At 41.2% G+C, this 25444-nt stretch overlaps 1 protein-coding gene across 16 annotated transcripts in view; it reads right to left on the bottom strand.

The window, feature by feature from the left end:
* Nucleotides 1-24696, bottom strand: part of EIF4G3 (eukaryotic translation initiation factor 4 gamma 3) — a 313590-nt gene extending 288894 nt beyond the window's left edge. For 11 of the 16 annotated variants that reach the window (XM_042952612.1, XM_042952615.1, XM_042952611.1 and 8 more), the window contains exon 1: nt 24059-24305. In XM_042952612.1, the coding sequence (XP_042808546.1) occupies nt 24059-24270 (212 nt within the window). In that variant the 5' untranslated portion in view covers nt 24271-24305. Of the gene's footprint in view, nt 1-24058; nt 24312-24581 lie in introns of those variants that run through there. The other 5 variants (XM_042952623.1, XM_042952618.1, XR_006206249.1 and 2 more) reach the window with 3 other exon arrangements.
* Nucleotides 24697-25444: the final 748 nt, after the last annotated feature.

Consider the following 25444-nt stretch of genomic DNA (forward strand, 5'->3'; position numbering starts at 1 on the left):
AACATCTGAGTCGACTTCGATTCAGGTCATGATAACAGGGTCATGAGATTGAGCCCCATGTCTGGCTCCATGCTGGGCTTGGAGAGTGCCTAAGATTCTCTCTCCCTCTGCCCCTCCCCTGCTTGTGCATGGGCGCATGCTCAGTCTCTCTCTCAGAAAAAAAAGAAAAGAATTAAAATACACATATGTCCAAGGAAAGGCACTAGAGATTTTAATACCCCCCCCCCAAAAAACCTAACAACTAAACTAATACCCATCAACAGCAAAAGAGTTAAATAAATGTTGGTACAACTACACTATAGGATAATCAGTATGTATCAACATGGAAAATGTTTACAGGATACCTGAAAAAGCAGTCACTAGCATGTGCAGCATAATCCCACTTCATGTTTTAAAACAAAACATGTCAGGGCACCTGAGTGGCTCAGTCGGTTGAGCGTCCGACTTCAGGTCAAGTCATGATCTCTCAGTCGGTGAGTTCAAACCCCGCATCAGGCTCTGAGCCTGCTTCGCATTCTGTGTCTCCCTCTCTCTCTGCCCCTCCCCTGCTCATGCTCTGTCTCTCTCTGTCTTAAAAATAAATACAAACATTTAAAACAATTTTAAGCAAAACATGTCGTGTAGGAAAAGTAATAGCCATTGCTATATTATTCTATTACACAAAGCGCCAGGTACAATTTTAAGCACTTTATATGCATGAACTCATTTAATCCTCACAACCACCTGAGGCACTAGAGTCTCTAATTACCCCTTTTATACACGAGGATATTGGGCCACAAAAACCGTGAATCACTTTCCCAAGATACACAGTCATTAAACTATGGGAGCCAAGACTACGATCTGCGGGATTCTAAACTCCCCAAGATCACTCCACATTTCCAGCAGTTAGGACATGAACCTCAGAGTCCACCTCCAGAGGGCATCCTCTAAAAACCTCCACCTCTCTCCTCCTCCTCCACCCTTTTCCCCTCTATTTGTAAATGCATACATAAAGATCTATAAGACACACCAAATCATCAACTGTGATAGCCTCTAATGATGAGAGTGGAAGTGAAGAGAGTTTTCATACTTTCAAATATGCAATATATGTATACATATATAAATTGACATGATTTGTATTCTTTATAACATACATGCACTATTTTACTAAGTTTTTGAACTTCATCTAAGATTTCAACAAATACCTGAGCCTAGGATACAAGCAGATAATTTTCAAATCAAGAAATAAAAGCTAACACAGGGAAATAAACTAAATCTTGTAAGTAATAAAAGAAATGCATACTAAAATTGTGTATCATTTTACCTATCAAATTAACAAAATTTGAAAAACTAAAATATTTAATGCTGATAAAAATACAGCAATATACATCAGTTATCCTCATGTTCACACCTGCCGACCCAGTAATTTTTACTTTATTAAGGAAATATCTGAAATACTGAAAAACATTATACATGAAACGTTAGTCTCAGCACTTCTTTTGGTAGCAAAATTGTTAACTTAATAATCCACTGATATGGGTTGTGTTTTAAGTATACTGCAGCACAGCCACATACAGAAATATTACAGAAATATTATGAAATCATTAACGTGCTCAAAATGTTTACTGAAATGGGAATAGATCAGTTAAAATAGAAAAAATAATAAAATTATTTACAGAATGACTTGCAGCTATGCAAGTTAGCTTATGTATATAAATACATACACAGCAACACATGCATACATAAATAGGTACATACACAAAAACTCCTTCAAGGAAATATATCAGAATGTTAGCAATAGTTATCAATGGATGATACAGTTGTGATTTCTCCATTTTTTTTTTACACTGATCACATGGCTTTTCAGCAGAAGGGAGCTTTTTTTTTTTTCCTAAAGCAGAAAAACCTTTTCTCTTCATCATATTAAGACAGCAACGAATGAATGACTGTGTCACTGTCCACCTGGATACACCACATCTCACTGGTTGCTAGGCAGCATAACCCAGTGGTCATCCATCATACAGTATCTAGTCACAAGCAGAAAGGCCAGAAATTCAAGCACAAACATACCGCCATTCAAATGGCAGTGCATTCACTGCACGGAGTGGCTTAAGCAGGACATGCGGCAACTTCAATTCTCTACTCAAACCACTCCCCATCTCTCTCCGTAACATTTTAGGTTTACTTCGGGTGTGGCACAGTACTCGGCCAAGTCAAGTGGGTGGTGCACAGGGGCAGACCTTTTCAATCCTCTACTGTGCGTCACCCACTCTGTGCCGGAGGGGAAATGCTCTCCATTCAATAAATTCACCCAAGTCAGAAAGCGCCGTCATTCTGGACACTTCTCTGTCATCAACTGAGACAGGCAGGTAAGGCTTGCCACTTTCCATAAACAGACAATCTTGTTCAGCAAACGACAGCATATGCTAAAATTTCCTACTCCTATAGAGAACGGGTGGTTCTCTGCTAGGGCTATACATTCTAAACCCCTCCCGACAGCAGAATCTGTGTTGTAGTAACCCTTCCACAAAAAAAGCCCAATTCTCATGACAACAACCTTTAAGAGAATCCTGACCCAGATCACGTTCCCCAGGCTGCTCCTCCTGCATCGTCACAGGAACCACAGCAGTTAGTCCTATACTGTGCCTGCCCGTGCTGCTGCAGCAGCAGCCATTTTTGGCTCAACCCCACTGCAGCCCCAGATGAAAGCCAGGACAGCAAGAACAAGACGGCAAAGGACTTCAGAAAGCAAACTCTGTAACAAATCACAGGCATCACAAGAAAATGCTGCAGTAATTTGCCACATTGTTAAAAATGTTTTTTTTTTTTTTTTAATGATACCTCTTTTATAGTAGTTTAAATGGTATCTGTTGGTGTCAGGAAAACAAATTTGGGTAGATCAGCACTAGCATTGATATCATGGTAAAAAGGAGATTAATTTGGTAAGAATGCTTGGAGCACACAATTCGTAATTCATTTTTACTTAACAGTTAACCAAAAATATGCCCTCTCTCTCGCTCTCCTTTGATTCCCTGTTGAAAATCTAAAAATGTTTTTTAAATCCTCTTTACCGTCTTGGGGCACCTGGGTGGCTCAGTCAATTGATTAAGCATCCTACTTCAGCCCGGAGGGGTGATCTCACAGTTTGTGGGTTTGAGCCCCGCATCAGGCTGTGTGTGACAGCAGGGAGCCTGGAACATGCTTCGGGTTCTGTGTCTCCCTCTCTCTCTTTGCCCCTCCCCTGCTTGTGCTCTCTCTCTCTCTCAAAAATAAACACTTCGTACAAAATCCTGTTTTTGGATTTGGGGCGCCTAGATGGCCCAGTTGGTTAAGTGTCTGACTTCAGCTCAGGTCATCTCACAGTTCATGAGTTCAAGTCCCACAATCCGGCTCTGTGCTGACAGCTCGGAGCCTGGAGCCTGCTTCAGATTCTGTCTCTCCCTCTTTCTCTGCCCCTCCCCCTGCTCAAATTCTGTGTAAACATAAAAAAAAATTTTTTAATGAACATAATTTAATGCCTCTACTAAATGCAGAACTTACAAGGAGTCACATTTTAGCTGTTTCATTTCTAAAAATAGAAATAGCTTTATTTTTCTGATTATAAAAGTGATAGGTGGGGTTTTTTTGTTGTTTGTAACGCTTCCATGACCAAAGTGGGGCTTGACCTCATCACCTTGAGATTAAAGTCACGTGCTCTACACTTAGCCAGCCAGGCAGCACCAAAAAGTGATACATGGTTAAAGAAAATAAAAATCACCCAATCTCACTGGCAAATAGATAACCCTATGAACACTGTTGCTTAAACAAGCACTTTGAAAATATGTTTTAAGATAAAATTTGATCAGACATGCTATTTTTAACTGGTTTCCACAAAATACATGTCGACTTTTTTTTTTTTTTTTTAAATGCAGGCTCCACCCCTAACATGGGGCTAGAACTCATGACCCTGAGATCAAGAGTTGCATGTTCTACTGACTGCGCAGGCCAAATGCCCCTGGACTTTTTTTTAATGTCAATAAATGTTTTGCAACATTTTTAAGGGTTACATAATATTTCAATGCATATACAGCCCATAATTTCCCCAAAACCCTATTACTAGGCCTTTAGTATGTTTCAAAACGTTCACTATTATAGGGGCACCTGGGTGGCTCAGTTGGTTGAGCAATCAACTTTGGCTCAGGTGATGATCTCGCGGTTCGAGCCCCACGTCGGGCTCTGTGCTGACAGCTCAGAGCCTGGAGCCTGCTTCCGATTCTGTGTCTCCCCCTCTCTCTGCCCCTCCCCTGCCCATGCTCTGTATCTCTCAATAATAAACGTTTTAAAAAAAAAAAAAGGCTCACTATTATAAATGATGGCATGATAAAAATCAGAAATCTGAATACCAACTTTAACAGTACAATTCCATAAAGCAGATGACACTTAAAAAAAAAAAAAGTCTGATTTCAAAGTAATCCTCGGATATATGCAGAAATAATCCCTTAGAACATTAATAAAATTTAATGTAACAGCAGCACAGTTTGTCATATCCACCAAGGGCACATGAAACAAAATCTTAGGCCAAACGGTCTCCTCCACCCCACTTGGGAAAAAAAGATTCATTTTAGTCTCTGTCTTACCCTACATACCGGTTTAGTAAAACAGACTAAGTTCCAAAGACAAGACAGCAGCAGAGCCTAAGTAAGAACTGAAAGCAATTCCATGAGGTAAAACAGATCTAGCACTCCAACAGGACACTTCAGAGGTCCACCTTCAGATTGGAGGATGGGGCTATAGAGGGCTCAGAAGAGGTTCTCACGTCTCCCAGATCCACAACTGACAGGGAACCAAGCACTCAGAGCAGCCATGCTTGAAAGTACACCTATATATTGTCAGAGAAGTTCCTTTGGGTTAACAAATTTATTCGAAAACCCAACTATTTCTGGTTCTGTTTTCCTTAGATGGAATTAGTCAAACCTGCTAACTAGGTTTACCTAGGAAAAGGAACCAAAGACAGTAAAATGTCCCTTTCAGAGTATTCAACATGGAGCTTCTTTATGAAAATGAAGTTCATTTCCTTCCAACCCAAAAACTGGTTCCTATTTCAATTTCAATTACCCTTCCACCCTTCACAAGTGATGACAGTATCTACCACAATGAGTTCGAGAACTTCCCTAAAGCCTTTTCTTTGAGATCAGTAGTGATATTACCTGATATGATTTTACAATATTGTAAAATGAAATAAATCAACATTTGAAAAACCTACATAATTTAGGGCAGCATAATATTCTAAATGACAGATGCATGATGTTATAAAATCAAACACCAGTAAAAGATCCATTCAAAGTACAATGAGAACAATAAAGTGCATGAAAAGTTCAGAGACATGACATCAGGTTCCAAATTGAAACTAACCTTTAAGAAACTACATCCCAGTTTTGTTGTAGTAATAAAGAACATCCACAATTATCTGAGAATAACATTAAAATATTTCTCTGCTGAGGAATATCTGAGTTAGACAAGATTTCCTTCAAAGAAAACGTACAGAATGCAGACGCAGATGAGAATCCAGTAATCTTGTAAGCTAGACATGAAAGGTACGTGCACAATCATAACATAATGCTACTCTTCTAATTGTCCTGAAAAGGTTATTTTTAATTTTTCAAACTATACAAACATACTGGATTTGTTATTACTATTTGAGTGAATATTTAAAAATTTTTTTTCCATTTATTTATATTTGAGAGACAGTGCAAGTGTGGGAGGGGCAGAGAGACAAGGAGACACAGAATCCAAAACAGGCTCCAGGCTCTGAGCTGTCAGCACAGAGCTTGATGCGGGGCTTGAACCCACTAACTGTGAGATTATGACCTGAGCCCAAGCCGGACGCTCAACTGACTGAGCCACCCAGGCCACCCCTTAAATTTTTTGTTTTAATACCTAATACTGTAAATACCAGCAAATATAGCCCACATAACAAAAGCTCTATGAAATCCTCAGTAATTTTTTTTGAATGTTTACTTTTGAGAAAGAGTGCAAGTGGGGAAGGGGCAGGGGGGATGGGGCAGAGGATCTGAAGCAGGGTCTGTGCTGTCAGCAGAGAACCGGATGCAGGACTCAAACCCACAAACTGCAAGATCACAACCTGAGCAGAAGTCAACTGACTGAGTCACCCAGGTGCCCCAGATCCTCAATAATTTTTAATAGTGTAAAGGAGCCTTGAGATCAAAAATTAAATCTGAGAACTGCTGTTTTAAGTCAACAGTTTCACTGTGTTATATGTGGGAAATCTGCATCAGTTTCCTGGAGTATCATTTCCAATCTACAGATTAAAATCTATGGCAAGTTTTCATTTCTGCAAGTGATTTTTCTTTGCATCAAAAATCTTAATCACTGGGATGCCTGGCTGGCTCAGTCAGTAGAGCATGTGACTCTTGATCTCGGGGTTGTGAGTTCGAGCCCCACACTGGGTGTAGAGATTACTTAAAAATAAAATCTTTAAAAAAAAATCTAAGTCACTACTGTAAGAGCTCACATAAATTTATATAAGCCTCCTTTGCAATGTCAGTTATCAGTTGAATCACCTTATATACTTATTAATAAATTAACTCTTAAATGTTCTCCACTCCTCTCTCATCTCATATTTCCTAACTAGATTGGAAAATTAACAGGGACAATGCCACTTTCTTCTTACTTTTCCCCACAGTCCTCCTGTAGTCCACAGGAGGCATTAAATGAATGTTGCCCCTGTACCAGTCACTCACAGCCACTATCAGAACAATGTGTTATTTCTGAGGGAAAGCTTAAAAAGTACATCTCAAAGAATTCTAGACAGAAGAAAAAAGTCCTTGATCATTCAGAAGACAGTAATGGCACTCTGAATAGCAGTATCACTAATTCTTGTAACTATCAACTATAGCATCTGCCACAGTGACTTTTTTTTTTTTGGTGACATTTCTTTTTGATAGTTGAGGGCCTCTGAGAAGGGGCTAAGTTAAAGGATTTCCATGATCCATTCCAACCCTCATATTCTAAGACTCTGATTCCTTTTATTCTCAATCGGAGCATTAAATAATGCTGGACACTATGGTTGTTTAGGGGCTGAACGATGAGTCAGCAGGTGAAGCCATTTGTGAGAAGCAGTTTCATTACACTTCCAACAACAGAGAAGCCAGCAAAAGACAGCTGCCATTGTTTACATTGCTGAACATGCTGTCGGTTTCACAGGCCTGTAAAACCACCTATTGTCAGCAAGCCCCATTTCTCTTAGTTAAGGGTTAAGAAGCACCAGACTTGGCTACCAGTTCCTAAAGCACAGTGAACAATCTCTTTTCTCAAAGCAACAACTAATATAAGTGCCTAAAAGAACATTCAAGAACCATTCTTGCAACAGGCAATGTGCCTCCATTTACAACAATCTAAGTCTCTTCAAAGACTACTCAAGTTATACATGCTCAGACACAGAAAAAAATGTTTCCAGTAAGAAAAACTAGGGTATTTAAATGAAACATACACACACCCACACAATGTTGTTAACTACCTAAAAGCACAATTCAGAGCTCCTTTAAAAGAACGGAGAATAAGGAGGCAAAATATATGAATTGCTACTCTTGAGAGCTAGCGAGTCCAAGCAACCTAAAACCCCATGGAATTACTTTCTCTTATGGTTTTAGTTTCAACTCCGTTTCACTTCTCAGAACCGAAGTGTTTCATCTTTAAGAATCTTGCTGTCCTAAGAAGGATCCCCTCCAAATACATTTTTCATTTCAAAGTTGTGATTTCCAATGAAGGACTGAACTGAAAAAGACCTCCCAATTGGTTTCTAGTTTCATATACAATGACTCATCTAGACATTAAACCTAAGTTAATTTCCATTTCAAAGGCAGATTAACCTAGTATTTCAAATTCCTCGCCGAATTAATAAGATATAGATCTGTATGTCTATCTACCTACATATATATATATATATATATATATATATATATATATATATATATACCTACATTTATAAATATATGTATGGGGCACCTGGGTGGCTCAGTCGGTTGAGCGGCCGACTTCGGCTCAGGTCGTGATCTCGTGGTCCGTGAGTTCGAGCCCCGCGGTCGGGCTCTGTGCGGACAGCTCAGCTCAGAGCCTGGAGCCTGTTTCAGAATCTGTGTCTCCCTCTCTCTGACCCTCCCCCGTTCATGCTGTCTCTCTCTGTCTCAAAAATAAATAAACGTTATAAATATATGTATACACACACGCACACACACACATCTGTCTATATGTCACTATATATAGTGTCACAGGGCGCTATGACAAAAGATGCCCTAACTTGTGCTGAGCAGGAACTATTCACCATTATTTGAGTATCAAGACCATATGCTTATAAACTATAAACTTATAAATTCATAAGCTATCTACCATGAATCTGCTAACCAAACATGCACTCACTTAAATCAGAACTGTGTATTTTGGGGCACCTGGGTGGCTCAGGTGACTAACTCTTGATTTCGTCTCATGTCGCGATCTCATACTTCATGAGATCAAGCCTCACACTGGGCTCTGCACTGACAGCTAGGAGCCTGCTCAGGATTTTCTCACTTTCTCTCTCTCTGCCTGTCCCCCACACGCATGCACTCTCAGAAAAACATTTTTAAAAAAAGAAACTGTATCTGTTTTTTAATATATATAAAGTTCAGGGTGCCTGGGTGGCTCAGTCTGTTAAGCATCCGACTCTTGGTTTCATCTCATGACTCTTGGTTTCAGCTCAGGTCATGATCTCGCAGTCTGAGTTGAAGCCCCACATTGGGCTCTGCAATGACAGCATGGGGCCTGCTTGGGATTCTCGGTCTCCCTCTCTCTGCCCCTCCCCCACTTGCTAGCTCACTCTCTCTCAAAATAAACAAACATTTTTAAAAAATAAATAAAATATGTGAAATTCAAGTGATCTTTAAATGCATGTTGGGTAACAACCATGGAAATTTACATAGCTCCAAGTTTTCTTGAACACAAATATCTATGCATGTTTCATAAATCTGGAAAACTGCAGATAAGAAAATAAACAAACTCAAAGCCACCCTCAGTAAAAGTATATACAACCTACTTTTAAAAGTTCCAAGTAAAAATTATAACTCACACGTCAACCTTGGATTCGAATTCTTTACTACAAATACATAAACCAATCCTGCCTCCTAACAACCTTGCAGAATGGTCCTTCTAAATCTCAAAATGACCGTTATCATTCCCCTAGCCTACAGCTGTGATGGCTCCCCTCTGTCATCTGGGTGAACTCCAAGCTCCTTAGTCTGACTTATAATGCCTTTTCTGTGGCCTCTATCTGTCCACTTCTTCACTCCAAACTGTTACTCTAGCAATGCTGAACAAGTCATTTTTCACTGTCTTGAGTTTCTGTACATGCTGATTCCTGGCTGGAATACTCTTTTCCCAACCACTTTCTTTCATATGGCACATTCAACCTTCCAGATTCAATTTAGAGGTGTCCCCTTCTTGAGGAAGCCTCTTCCCTCATTCCTCCCAATCCTCCTCCACCCCACCCCCAAGATGAATGACCCTCCCCAGAGCTCCCATAGGCCTTGTGCTTACTGACTCCTGTTCACTTACCTTCTTATATATGTCTCCTGCAGTAGGACTGTAAGTCTCTCAAAGACAAAGACTTATTTCTAATCCCTCAGTGCTCAACAAACATCTACTGAATGACCAAAACAGAATGAATAAACAAGAAAACAACTTTTTCTTTAAAAACCTATGGAGAATGTATCCCAATTCTGCTTTGTTTTACACTCCATGTGAAACAGCTTGCCAAATCATCAGTCCCCAGTTAGTATAAATATTGAACTAAGCAGTTACCAATTTGTAAGCCAGTCTCCTTAGGTCCACAAATTCATCATCCATGAGCTATTTTCACTGTTTCAAAAAGCCTAAGAAATTGTAAGTCAATCCACAATAATGAGGCAAAGACTGGCTAACTAAAACATCAGTTCCTTTTCTTCCGCTTAAAATGTACCAATTACGAGTGGTAACAATGAGTTTATTATGCTATGCTTAATTCCTGATCAGCATATAAAGATCTTTCATTAAAAATGTGAATTCAGGGGTGCCTGGCTGGCTCAGCTGGTAGAGCATGCAACTCCTGATCTCAAGGTCATGAGTTTGAGTGCCACACTGGGCTTAGAGTTTACTTTAAAAAAAAAAAAAAAAAAAAAAATGTGGATTTAAAAAAAAATTTTAATGTTTATTTTTGAGACAGAGCACGAAGTGGGGGAGGGGCAGCAAGAGGCTGGGGGGGGCCGGGGGGGGGGGGATACAGAATCTGAAGCAGGCTCCAGGCTCTGAGCTGTCAGCACAAGAGCCCGAAACAGGGCTTGAACCCACGAACAGAAGTATCATAACCTGAAGTCAGACACTTAACCAACTGAGCCACCCAGGCACTCCCAAAACATGTAGATTTAAAGTGATGATTTTGTAACTGCTGCCCAGAATCCCAACAGCAGCCTATAAACAGCCAAGGCAGGTAGTGATTTAAAGGTTTTTAAAGGTTGTTTTAAATTATAAAATATGTGGTTATTATAGAAAATAGGCAAAAGTATAGACAAATGTAACTACCCAAACCAAAGCCTTTCCAGGACTAATTTAAACTTGCAAAGAAACACTGGAAAGAATTTCTCTTCAGTCTCCAATCTTCCTTGAATGTAGCAACAATTACACAGGCAGAGTTCAGAGTTTAAACCAAAAGGCTACCTTTCACATATTAAGTATCACTTTCTCCTGTCTATATAGCTCAGTGGAAACCAAATCTGGAAAGCTGTAAGACTGTTTTCGGAGTTCTCTCTCCTCTTTCCCCTCAGCAGCTTCTTCGTCTTTTCTGTAGCTTCGCCATCTTCACATCAGCAGACACTGCGTCGACTACTAAGAACATTTGCTTTCCTCTGGACTCTCTGTTATGCTTCTATTTCCACAGATTTGTCTAGCCCTCTCTGCTCATCTGACCTCCATCTCCTTATTTCCAAACATGTCCAGTTTACTTCCATCTGTTAAATGAGTAAGGGCACCTAAGAGGCAGAGGCCCCATCAGGTTTATTTTGTATCTCTGTCAACAACTAGCACATGCTGTTATTTAATAAACACTTGTTCCTTTGGTCATTTAATAAATAATTATTGTATATGTACCAAGCATCAGGCACTATTACCTTAATATGTGGAATCAAAACAATGCTATTTCCCTTCCCCTTTCTACTTCTCTCTTTTCTCAAGATTTCATTACATTTTTCCTTCTCCCTTGAGCATCTTAACCTTGCCATTACTAGTTATCCTGTTCCCTTCAGTTGAGCCTTCACCTGAAAAGTAAATAAGCTACTTTCATAAATACGATTCTAGAAGACAAATACCCTTATCATTGACACTAATTTTCACAAATGCTAACTTTATGAACAGACCAAAGCCTTCAATTTAATGAAAAGCATGGGTAGACTTACTTTCTGCACCGAGACTCTGTGTTTGATAAATAAATGATTAAATAAAGAAAGGAACAATTACAGTCTAAAGGAGATTAAGGAGAAATAATAACCAAATGCAATGTGGGATGCTGAAACAGAAAAGGAACAGTGGAAAAGCCAGTAAAAATTATAATAAGGTTTGCAGTTTGTTAATAGTGTATCACTGTTAATTTCCTGTGCTTGATAACTGTAATATGGTTATGGAAGATGTTAACATTAGGGGAAGGAGACAAGGTATGTAAGAGAACTCCTACTACTATTTTGGCAAGTTTTCTTTAAGTCTAAATTATTCAGGGTTCGGGGCATCTGGCTGGCTCAGCTGGTGGAGCATGTAACTCTTGGGATCTTGGGGTTGTAAGTTCAAGCCCCATGTTGAGTGTTGCAATTACTCAAAAATAAAATCTTTAATTAATTAAGTTCAAATAAAGTTTCATTTTTTTAAAGAGGCTGACAATACCTTGCTCCTATTTAGTTCACATGCTAATGTCAAAGGCCTTTATAACTAAAAGACCTAATACAAACCATTAGATGAAAGGATATAAGGTATTTTGCTGCTTCACAAAATATCAATGACATACCTAGAAATAGCATAAAGACTCCTAATTTTCTAAACTCTACATAAAGGTTACTAGATAGGATGACTGTATAATTTACCATCCAAACCAGGACCATTACAGGAGAAAGGAGATCTTAAGTCAAAGTGGTTACTGTTATTAAAAATATCAAATCAACTTGAGTCTGCACTAACTTGATGCTTTGGCAAGTTAGAGGCATCTCCCTCAAGCTCAGAACAAATGCCCCTGGGAGACCGGACCAGAAAGGTACACCAAAGATCCCCAAAGACGACTGCATAAAAGGAAAATAAGCCAGTACATGCTTATATGCTTGTATCTTTTAATTACGATTTTCAAAAGTCAAGAATAAGGGGCACCTGGGTGGCTCAGTCAGCTCAGTTCATGATCTCAAAGTTCATGAGTTCAACCCCCGCCTCAGGCTCTGTGCTGACAGCTTGGAGCCTGGAGCCTGCTTTGGATTCTTGGTCTCCTTCTCGCTCTGCCCCTCCCCCGCTCATGCTCTCTCTAAAAAATAAAATAAATGTTAAAAATAAAATAAAATAAAATAAAATAAAATAAAATAAAATAAAATAAAATAAAATAAAATAAAATAAAATAAAATCACTGACTTTCCAGAGCAGCATTCAGCTTTCACTATCTTACCTAAAATGTACCACATTCAAGTATACTCACCCAGTCACAACGTAAAAGATATTAAGCTAAGGTCAAGTACTCTGCTGTCTGCGTTTGAAACAGCAGCTACCTCAGGAAGTTGGACTGGTTCCAAATTCTTATACTTCTAAAAAGGATCAACAATGTAATATTGAAAGTATCAGATGAATATATTAGCCTCAAAGTCTCAACAATATTAATCAGGTACTTGAGGTCATTAAAATTTTCCATCGGTAATTAAGATACACTTTCTTCACGTATTTAATGAGCTAAGCTAAAGATATACATAACAATTTATAAGACTTAAAAGTAGATAAAACCTTAAAAAATAAGCAACCCCATTCCCACACTGTAATAGTTCAAGTCACTGAAGAGACTTTGCGTGTATGTGTGTGTGTGTGAGATTGTGTGACTGTGGAAAATCTTTGTCCAAAACCATTTTTATTAGACCTGAAAGGTTACAAAAAGCCTCATTAATGTGGTCTTTTCCTGAATAGCAGAAAGGATCCTATTAGACAAGAGGTGAGCAGTATTTCCCAATTTTATTTCTTTATAATAATATACACATTAGAATAGCCTGAGGGTATAACCTAATAAATACAAAATCAAATTTAATTTGAAACTTATATAAATGCTCTAGGCAGAACGAATATCCTATGTGAAATACAATAATACAAATAACCCAAGAATTTGTAACTTACAATTTCAATTCTTCCCAGCACAGCAAAATAGTCAAATGCCCATATGTTATTTTTCACAAAGCTATCACTGCTTAATAGGAATTTATCTTAATAATAAAGATAGGCAAAATCTCTTTTGAGTAGCTCTTCTGTTTTTTTAGGCATTATACAAGAGGTGGAAATGATCAAAATTCATTTCTTCAATAAGTCATATTTCATAAATAGCACACCTCACAAAATCTCAAGCATTTAATAGATGATAAAACCTTAAATGTATTTCTGTGATGTCATTCCTAGTCTCTTAATCTTTCCTGTTCCTTATTTCAACTTGCACATGGCAGGGCACCTGGCTGGCTCAGTCAGTAGAGCAAGCAACTCTTGATCTCAAGGTTGGGTGTTCAAGCCCCACGCTGGGTGGAGAGATTACTTAAATAAATAAATCTTCCAACTTTCACACCTCAACAAATCTTCAAAAACACTGTTTCCATCATGTCAGTTTCCCAATAAATAAAAAACAGAAACAAAAGAAATACAATTGATTTTTGACAAAGCATCAAGACAATTCAAAGAATGCTCTTTTCAGCAAATAGTACTGAGACAACTGAATAGTCACATGCAAAAGAATAAATCTGGACCTCTACTTCACATCATACACAAAAAATTAGCTCCAAATGGATCAAAGACCTCAGTGTAAGAGCTAAAATTGTAAAAATCTTAGGGTAAACAAAGGAGTAAATTTCCATGACCTTGGATTAGGGAAAGCCTTCTTACACACACACTAAGGAAGCACAAATGACAAAAGGAAAAAAAAAAAAAAAACACATAAATTTGATTTAATCAAAATTAAAAATTTTTGTGCATCAAAGGACACTATCAAGAAAATGAAAAGACAACCCACTGAATGAGAAAAAATATTTGTAAATGTTATATCTGATTAGGGACTTGGATCTAGAATATATAAAGAACTCTTAACAACTCAATAATAAACCCATTAAAAACCGGGCAAAGGATTTGAACAGACATTTCTCCAAAGACAGATGGCCACTAAACACAAGAAAAAATGCTCAATATCATTAGCCATCAAAACCATAATAAGGTATCACTTCACACCCACTAGGATGGCCTATAATAAAAAAAGATAATGACAAGTGTTGCAACCCTCATACTTTGCTGGTAGGAATGTAAAATGGCACAAACTTTGGAAAAAGTTTGGCACTTTCTCAGAATGTTAAACGTGGAGTTACCTTATAAAACCTAGCAACTGTACCAAAGTATATACCCAAGAGAAATGAAAACCTATATCCACGTTAAACATTCATAGCATAACTATACGTAATAGTCAAAAAGGTGAACAACCCAAATGTCCACCAACTAATGAATAAATAAATGTGACAGAACAGTATTCAGCAATTGAAAAAAAGTATTGAAACATACTACAATGCAGATGAACCTTGAAAACATTATGCAAAGTGAGAGAAACCAGTCACAAGAGACTACATATTATACTGTATCATTTATACGAAATATGCAGAATGGGCAAATCTAGAGAGGCAGAAAACAGATTAGTATTTGCTTCAGGCAGAATTAGGGAGGTGGAAATGGGAAGTCCAATGGGTTTCTTTTGGGAGTGATGAGAATGTTCTAAAATTGATTTTGGTGATAGCTGCACAACTCTGTGAACATAAAATTACTGAATGGTAGACTCTAAACGGGTGGCTTGTGTGGTATGCAAACTGTGTTTCAATAAAGCCATAAAAAAAAAAAAGTAACGGTTTCTTTCCCACAAATGAAGCCTAACCTTCTCTTATTTTTTTTTTAAACATTTATTTATTTTTGAGACAGAGAGAGACAAAGCATGAACGGGGGAGGGTCAGAGACCCAGGGAGACACAGAATCCGAAGCAGGCTCCAGGCTCTGAGCTGTCCGCACAGAGCCCGACGCGGGGCTTGAACCCACAGACGGCGAGATCGTGATGTGAGCCGAAGTCGGAGGCTCAACCGACTGAGCCACCCAGGCGCCCCTAACCTTCTCTTATGATTCAAAGCCCTCTAACACGTGGATCCATTATTTCAAGCATTCTACCACAAGAGCCCTCCACTCCAAGCACACTAATAAGGATTCTCACAACCCAGCATACAGCATGCTTATTTCAAGCCCAAACCTTTGTTCAAGCTGATTGCTCACTCACCACAATCCACTCCCCTCTGCCCATCCAAACCCTGACCATAGTCTTAAACTCTTGTTTCCAATATTTTTTAAATTCACCTTTCAGTTCAAATTCTTTCTCTTATATGCTATTTTCTGGAGTCTAGAAAAAGCCAGGAGTCTTCCCACCCTTTCTTACATCCCTCTCTATTCTACCTTTCCATTCTCACTGTAAAATACTGTATTCTGGGGGCATCTGCATGACTCAGTGTGTTAAATCTCCAATTTTGGCTCAGGTCATGATCTCGCGGTTTGTGAGTTTGAGCCCCATGTCAGGCTCTGCACTGTCAGCTCCCCGGGAGCCTGCTTCAGATTCTGTGTCTCCCTCTCTCTCTGCCCCTCCCCTGCTTGCACTCTGTCTCTCTCTCTCTAAGGTGAATAAATGTTTTTTAAAAATGCTGTATTCTGGCTCAAAATTGGCTGTATTTACTTTACCGCCACCCTGTTCCCCTACCCCCCCGTCCTGTCATTCCAAAATTGTTCAAGTTCTCTAACCCCACATGAATCCCTTATTGTTTTTTCCTCCTTTCCTCCTTCCTTCCAATCACTCTATGTAACATCAACATTTCCTGAAAAACAATTAAAGGAGCTATCATGATAGCATGTATACATTCCAAAACTATCTGGAGTAAATACCACCTTGGCCACCAGTCTTTTTTTTTTTTTTTTCTTGTTTTAGTTTAATATGCTTGAATACATGAAGATGAATTCAAAAGGATGGTTAAAAAATGTACATATTTGTAGGAGCAAAAAAAAAACCTGTGAAGTTACATCAAATTTAATGTTATAAATAATGCAAAACATTTTGGCCACAGTAACTCAAAAACATTTGACTTACTGATAAAGGTTTCAGCTCTTATCTTTCTAATGTACAGTCCTACCTTCTGAGTACAAATCAAAGGTAAAAGAGTATCCTCAAGAAAACCTTGCCAAAGAACAAAAAATAATTCATTCCAAATTAAGAAAACCAACCAAAAAGTCTTTTCTGCTGGTGGAGAATTAAATAACAAAATAAGATACAAAACTATATATATACATATATATATACGTGCACATATACATATGCACACACGTATGTATACATACGTATATATATACACACATATATATGTGTCATTTTTTAACAATAAAATTGTCAAGTATTGAAAAAAAAAAGCCTTTATATGTAATTTGACCTCAAGTTATGTTACAAAAAAAAAGGGCAGAATTTAAGCCCCTTAAAGTCCATAGAAAAAAGTATAGAAGGGGAGCCTGGGTGGCTCAGTGGGTTAAGAGTCTGACTCTTGATTTTGCTTAAGTCCTGATCTCGAAGTTTGTGAGATCGAGCCCAGGGTTGGCACGCAGCCTGTTTGGGGCTCTTCCTCTCTCCCTCTCCCCCTCCCCTGCTTGCTTGCCTGCACAGTCTGTCTCTGTCTCTGTCTCTCTCAAAATTAAATAAAAACTTTTAAAAATTTTTTTAAAAAAAGGAAAAGAAGAAAGTACAGAAAAAAATATACCAAAATGTTAACAGTGGTTGTCTCTATATACTAAGATTATGAGTGACTTTCTACTTATCCATATTTTTTAATTTCCTGATTTGATTATGTTACTCGTAGAATCATAAAACAAAATTTGTAATAGTAACATTTAACTATAAATGTTTTTCCTCTTTGGCCTTCTACCAACCCTAATCACATGTATCTATTCTTCAAAGGCAACTCAACCAAATTAGATGACTTTGTAAACTGGGTCCATGTTATTCCATCTCAAATAAAATTATGGAACTATTATCAATTACGTATCAGCACAAAACAATTTTAGGGCAGTCTTGTGGTTCCATCTATATTAGCCCTAAAACTTATCCTAAAACAGATCCCCAGACTAACTTAACCAACATTTCAACAAACATTTACAGATTTCCTATCTGCCACAGACTGCTCCAAGTGCTGGCAGTTCAACAGCAAACCAAACTGACAAAAATCTCTGCCTTTAGGGACCTCACATTCTACTGATAAAATTTAGAATCTCATGAGAGGGAACACACATGGGCTTGAAAAAGTACAAAACTGCTACTAGTTAATAAAGGTCATAAAAACTGACAAATTTCAAATGTACTTAAAACAGTTTAAACTATCTCAAATTTCAGCTGAGGCTACAAGATTCAAAAACTCCCTCTGGTTGGCAGCAAGCCAAAGAACTAGGAGCCATTTGAGAATTCAGAAGTAGCTTGGGATCTTGCAATACTTCATCGATGTAAATCTCAGCTGCAATGTATACACTGCTTGAAGTCAGGCACCTGGCTATTAATCAGGAAACAGTCTCCTATTATATTAGATCGGAGTATTATTCCTAAAATAAAAATAGATCGTGTCTCATCACAAGAGTTTACTCCAAAATTTACTTTCCCTTATATCTCATAATGAATTACCTGTTATCATCAACGAGAGCCAGCCAGCATCCGGCCATGGCCACCTTATTTTATGGTCTCAAGTCATCATACAATCTTTGCTGTCACAAGAGGCGAAGATAAGGAAGTCACAGAGGCATTTCAGTCTGTCTAATTCTAACTTTATTTTTGTTTAATATAGTCCTTTTTTTTAAAGTTCATGTATTTATTTTGAGAGAGAGAGAGAGAGAGTGAGAGGTCGCACAGGAGGGGCAGAGAAAGGGAGAGAGAGAGAATTCCAAGCAAGCTTCACACTTCAGCACAGATCCCAATGCAGGGCTCAAACTCACAAACCGTGATGAGCCAAAATCAAGGGTCCGACACTTAACCAACTGAGCCACCCAGGCGCCCCTAAATCTAACTTTAATAAGCCCCAAACCAGAGACTTCTAATATAAGCAAGGTGCCCTCCGCATGATCCATGCTAGCATGCTTCTAATGTCAATATGTCACCACAGAAACATGTTACTGACCATCAGACAAAGAATCCATTAGTAGGTCTCTACAAATCCTTCCTACCTACTTGGAAGAACAAAACAAACCTCACACCATAATCTTCAGACTTATAAACCACTGTAATTCAAGAGAGTCACTTAATAAACTATTCTAATTCCTCCATTTTAGAGAAAGGGAAACTGATGCCTAGAGCAGTTATGTGACTATTCCAGGATAATACCTCTATAAAAATTGAAAACTCAAACTCACATCCAGATTTTTTTTTAACTCCAAATCAGGTACACTTCTCAACACATCAAGCTAAATTTACTTATATTTCAAAGCTAGCTGGTACTGTTTCCAGGTCAAAATCTAGTTTCAAAAGGACAGGGAGGTATTATGGGAGGAGTGGGAAGGAGACTAGGAAAGGACCAACCACAGAGATCAGATCTGAAATGTATCTTCTCATACTCTAATTCTTCAGATTATGGTGCAGAAGATACTTTGAATCTGTGGCAACTGTGTTTTGGTTACCATGTTCTGGGCTGCCTCCTCCAGCTTCTCTGCTCCTGCTAAAAACATGAAACGTGACTGAAATCCATTTACTAAAGTTCTGTGCAGCAGCAACAGCAATGGAATTGGCAAAAGTCAGCTGGCAGGAGAAAGCTCTGACACCTCAGGTAATTCTTACTCAATTCTTCTAATGTAGCTTAGATGTCAGTTTCTTCTAAGCTCTAATTCCTCCTTTTCATAAGACTAAGTAAGCTCTTACAGCAGAGTTATGAAGGTACTTGCCTCATGGTATTGTCATTCACTTGTCGGGACCAACTTCTTTGAAGGCAAAAGCTTTTCAAACCTAGATCTAGCATAGCACTGAGTCTGGCACACAGTAGGTGCTCAAAAAAAGAACAAATGCATTTTAAAACCTGCCACTTACATTAAGTCCCCAATATAAATGGCTAAAATGTGGCAACCCTATTATGATTTAAAGCATGGTTTTCAGGGCGCCTGGGTAGTTCAGTCAGTTAAGCATCCAACTCTTGTTCTCTGCCCCGCCCCTGCTTGCATCCAAGCAAGCTCTCTCTCAAACTAAATAAACATTAAAAGAACAAAAATAACAAAACATGGTTTTCAAATATTTTTTAGCAACAGAACTTTTTGTAAAAATCTTATCAAAAACCCCAATGTGGAAAACCAACATATCATTAGTCTTTAAGTGGTTTCATCTCCGTCTGACAGAAAATACCACACTTTAAGACTTGTAAGCCTAGGAGCGGCGGAGGCAAGAGCCAGTGTGACTCCGGCGTCTAAGTCACGTTCTTCCTTCTGCATCATCTTGCATCAATCTCCCCCTCTTCTTCCTGGAAGAGGATCTGCCCTTTAAGACCACACATCCATCTTTGTTGGTGGTGGGGCTTAGGAATAGAGAGACTGCTGGCCGCTTCCTGAGTTAAGAGTTCTAGTTGCTAGTTACAATGGTATTTTGCTGGAGGCCTTGCTAACTTCTGAACAAGCAGAAACAGGCATGGAGTCAAATGAGGCAGGCCTATTCTTATGCTGCAAGGCCCAGTGAGGTACAGATAACCTACTTGTCTAGCAGTACGTGGCTATGAACTAATTAAAACAAGATACAGTATCATGGCAGTCTAGATTACTCCACAGAGCCTCTTTACTGTATACAGACCTTCCCCTAGCTACTTCCCACTCTCACATGCAGACGTGGTAAGAAGGAACGTGGCACAGTAGAAAGGACGCTTGTGAGCTTTGGAGCTAGTCATACCACGGTCTGAACTGCGGGCCACCAATTACTAGATGGACAACCTTGGGAACATTATTTAACTTCTCTGCTCTTCAGTTTCCTCATCTATAAAACTGAGACACTACCTACCTCGTAAAGATTCTTGTGAGAATTAAGTAAAACCATGCATGTATGGTACCTAGAGGAGTAGGCACTCGATAAATGAATACTATTATTATTACTCAGATCTAACTTTGGTAAAGAAGCAAAAAAGAGAAAAAAACAAATGTTACTGGCTTCAACCTACAAAACTGAAAATCAACACAGAAAACAAAACGAAAAGCCAATGGGCATACTTGTTTTTATAATATGTCATTTTGGGGTTGCCAGAGGCCTTTACCAAATCTAGTTCCTTCAAAGAACCCACTGCCCTGATTTTTTTAACCAAATTGGCTGCCCCAAAACAGTAACTAGACTCCCCAGAAGTGTCAGCAGCTCTGGGAGAAATGACACCCTGAAGTCTTTCCGTATAAATAGAACACTGTGTATTCCTAACAGACTCAAAATTGTTCTAAGTCAGAACTATTTGGGCACCTAAATCCAAACTCATTTACCTTTAATTATCTGAAGGGTAAGCAATTTCCATCTAAAGGGACTAGGTTTTAAGGGGAGGTCCAAGAAGCCCCTGAAAATGTAAGCAACAGTCTCTGTGGAAAGGTCTATAAGCTTTCATCAAAAATGTCAAAGTTGTTTGTTACCCAGAAAAGGTTAAGAATCACTTTTAAGATGCTCAACAGAGCTTCTGGGAAGCTCATACGAGGAAGGTGGGTTGAGCATATCTCAAGGCAAGTATCTTTAAGTGCCAATTTCATAAACTATTCATATCGGATTGTGTCATAAAAACTCTAAGCATCTTCCTGCCTCACCAGTAGCACTTTCCACAGCAGGGCTTATCCTTTCATCCCTGCCACCCTTCATCATGTCCCATTCCTTCCCAAGCCCCAATCCCTGCCTCTTTGCAGTCAAAGGCCTGTACCTGCAGTGGTTTTCTGGGCCTGCCATGTAAGAACAAAGTCTACTTGAGCAGGTCCCGGTTTATATTCAAATTCATTACTGCCAACATTTCCCTTCATTTCTGATTTGTCACTTGAACACTAAGTACAAACGAAGGACACTTTGTCAGGTGAATCTCCTTTCAGTATTTTTACAAATTTAAAATACTACATGAACTTATTAATTCAATTCGAACACAACTGCACCCATATGTTTTGAGGAACTGGAGAGCTAACCAAGCCATAGAAAGAGCAACTCCAGCTTTCACCCCAGTATCAAAGTTTCCGTGCGTGTCAATTTATCACATAATGGCCACTCTCCTCAAACAGATACAAATTCCCACACTCCCTCAGGGTAGAAAAGCGGCACTGCTCTATTTGGATCCATTTTAACCAATTCCCCACTACCATGGATAACATTTCATCGTTTTGTTCTAATGAAACGTAACCTATACCTCACTTACTATACGAGCTTTTAGATTTTACTAACCGAAACCTTGCAGCACATAAAGCAAAAAGATAACAGAACTGTGAAATACATCAAGAATTTTAATTTCTTCTGACATGAGGCAAAGCAAAAACGCAAAGCCACATAAAATCAACTACCTCATTATTACTACAAACAGGCGTTAAGAATCCTCTCCATTGGAAATTACACCTTAAATTTATGCCCTTTAACAATTGTTGCAGTATTAGTAACTACTTTCATGTTGCAACCAACTCAGAGCTTTTATAAGTCCTTTCTTTGTGAAATGCCTTGAGAAAAAGCACATTTGAAACATCTGAGTCGCAGCTCCTTGTGTCCAAGTACCACCACCAAATTCACCAAGCACTGGTCCTTTACTTATCACTCTGCACATCAAGAACACTATGGGCTTCCTTTCAATGCTAAATTGCCAAAATAGCTCCAATTTAGGACTGAAGAGTTTACTTTGGTGGTATGGTACATAAGCTTATAACCCTAACCACGCATGAGCAGTCAAGACCAAAAAAAAAAAAAAAAGACAAATTAGAAAGGAATTCAAACTCACTAAATGAAGATATGTTCAACAGATCCAGCACTGAGCTCCACCTTGAAGCAGGCAAATCAGCCAATCTTTTTTTTCCTAAAGTAAAGCAACTAGGGATACTGATCAAAACTAACCAGATTTTCCATGAGCAACACTAAGGTGTCACTTAGCATTCTCAACCGTGAAAAATTCTTAATTGAACAGAATCATGCAGATTAAAAACATTATGAAATCAGTACACACATCACACTGGAACGGAATTTATCTTTACTCTGCACCACACTGCCTGGATTGAATAACAATATTTAGAGAACAGAGAAAACGACACTTGACAGAAACCAAAAGGATGACCTGAAATGACTCCAGAAGGGAGATACCTTTCCCTTCTCAAAGCAATCGATACAGGCAGGAGTCAAACTACGGACTGTGAAATCATCTGTGGACTTCACAGCAGTTATACGCTCTAACGCCCTACCCTCTCTGGAAGTCAAACACAAAATGACACAAATACAAAAACACAACACATCTAACATCCAATGGTTATTTATTGATTTACACGAATACAACGGATGGGGATGGCAGGTGCATGATGAAATGTTATTCTCAGGTAGGTAATACCTTTCTAAATCTCCGTGGAATTCATCAATTCATCGCTTTACCTTCACCGGCTAGTTTCTGACTAAAATACCTCGCCATCAAGTCTTTTCAATCAAAGCTGTCCAAAAATTCTACAATCGAGTAAATAACATGAAATTAGATACATTCAATGCTAGAATTTCCTCCAGGAGCCCTGATCCCCTCTAGACATCAGGCCTAAGAAAAGGAAATTAAAGTCTTTAAAAATATCCATCATAACGCAAGCCTTCCAAGAAGTGAGACTTTTGAGGGTGATGGGTAATGTCAGTTAACTTCCTCTTCCTTTAAAAAGGTCAAAGACAGGGAAGCGTCCGGTGTAACATTTCCTCCTCAGATCGCGTTCCACCACAAACCACATCACAACCCGCCCCCCCATCACTAAACAACATTAGCCAGAGGGGGTGCTTTCTGTACATTTTCACCATAGATTTAAAATCCAACTTACCTCAGAAACGAGCTGAGCTTAGTTTCAAACAGGAAATTTACCAACAAAGTTTATTATCTACTAATAATAACTAGGGAAGCCCACCAGGCCCCGCCGCAGGGGGAGCAAAAGGGAGATGGTGGAGGAGGAGGAGGAGGAGGAGGAGGAGGAGGAGGAGGAGGAGGAGGAGGAGGACGACGACGTCGTGGTGGAGGAGGGAGAAGAGGAGGAGGAGGTGGTCGTCTAGGTCGTGGTGGTGGTGGAGGAGGGGGGGGAGCAGGGAGGAGGAGGAGGAGGAGGAGGGTGTAGTCCTCACAACAATCAGAAAAGCCTTCCCCGCAGGGCTGGTCCCAGGCACCAGCAAATTCGGCCTAATAAAGGGGGGCGGGGGGGGGGGTGCGAGGAGGGAGAGGCGGGGGGGGGGGGAGCGAGGAGGGAGAGGCGGGGGGGGGGTGGGGGGAAGCGAGGAGGGGGAGGCGGAGGGGAGGCGAGGAGGGGGAAGGGTCCCCCAGCTCTAAAAGGGAAGGGCTGCAGAGGCCGGGCCGAGCGGAGCTAGTTTTCACAGTACTGCAGAGGGTCCAGGGCCCCCCCCCCAAAGTGCTGCTGCCGCCGGGGCACCCCAAAAGCTCCGGCCCACCCGGCTGCGGGGACTCGGGCGGCAGCCCCTTCCCTGGCTGGACTGTGGCAGCCGGCAGGAGGGTCCCCGGGGAGCCACGGGCCCCCTGGGCTGTGGCGAGGAGCCGAAGGGCCGGCAGGAAGGTGAAAAGGATACTGTTGGGGCGCCTGGGTCTGGAGGGCCCTGATGTTCGGGTGAGGAGGGGCCGCTACCGCCGCCGCCGCCGCCGCTGCCGCCGCCGCTGCTGCTGCCGCCGGGTGAGGAGGCGGTACCGCTGCTGCCGCCGCCGCCGCCGCTCCGGTGCCGGGTCCGGTTCCTGCTGCAGCCGCTGAGCCTGATTTCAGAGCCGGTTTCTGCGGTAAACTCATGGCAAAGCGAAGCCACCAACCCCCCCAGAGCGGGACCGGGCGCGCCGGGGTGCAGGGGCCGGGGGCAGCGGGGGGGCGGGATGGGGGCAGACCCGGGGAGGCGGCGGGAGCGGGGGGCCGGGGGGAGTCTGGGAGGAGGAGGAGGAGGGGGCCGGGGCCGGTCACACACGCCCGCCGCCGCCGCCGCCGCCGCCGCCGCCGGCAGCAGCAGCCGCCCCGCGGGCCAGCACCACCGGCTGCCGGTCTCCGTGACAACGCGACCCCAGGGGGGGGGCCGGACCCGGCGGGGGCAGGAGGCGGAGAGACCGGACCTTTCACGGCAATATCCTCATGGGCCGGCGGCGGGGGGTCTTTATCCCCCTCCCCGGGGGAAGCGGCGCCCTTCTCGGTAGCGGGGCTCAGGCGATGCCGGCGGATTTTCTTCACTCAACGAGCAGAGCATCCAACATGGCGCTGCGGCCGCCTCCAGCAGTCCGGCAGGACGGCCGCTCGGAAAACTTCGGGCCTTTTCGGAGAGGCTCGGGAGGCCGAGGGTGGGAAGCGCCTTCGGCTCTTTCCGGAGACTGAGAGCGGTCGGGATTCTTCGGAGACGCTCGGGGGCGTCTTCGGCCGCCGTTCGGGAGAGCTCTGGGGCTGACTCGCGTCCTCGGGAAAGATCGGCGAGAGGGGCTTCCCAGGCTCGCCGCCGCGGGGGTGCGGGTTGGAGGCAGAGACCAAAGGCGAGGTCTGGTCCGCCCGAACCCTCCCCTGCCGCCCAGCCTCGAAGAACAATGGCAACGGCCCTGGAGCCTGCGGTCCGCAGAGCCCTGCCCGCAGGGGCGGGAGGCAGCGAGGCGAGAAACCTCGGTTACAGTGGAAGGAACCGCTTAACCAGAGTGAAACCGCTGGAAAGGAACCCGCTGCGTGCATCTATTAGCATAATAAGTAGCACTCGCTGGCCTCTAATGCAGCTCGCGTCCATTGTGTCACTTCGCCCTAGTACACTCTGAGGGGTAAGCGGAATGAGGAGCCTCGCGTCCAGAGCACTTTGAGGCCGGGAGAGGAAAAGTGACTGGCCCAAGGTCACCCATCTGGGAAGGGGCAGAGCCAAGCCTGGATCTGAATTCCACCTTCCTCTGGAAGACCCTTGCCGACTCCCAAGTTGCCTGAGGACCTGATGCAACCCTCATCTAAT

The sequence above is a fragment of the Panthera leo genome, chromosome C1, assembly GCF_018350215.1.
Source record: "Panthera leo isolate Ple1 chromosome C1, P.leo_Ple1_pat1.1, whole genome shotgun sequence".
Lineage (NCBI taxonomy): Eukaryota > Metazoa > Chordata > Mammalia > Carnivora > Felidae > Panthera > Panthera leo.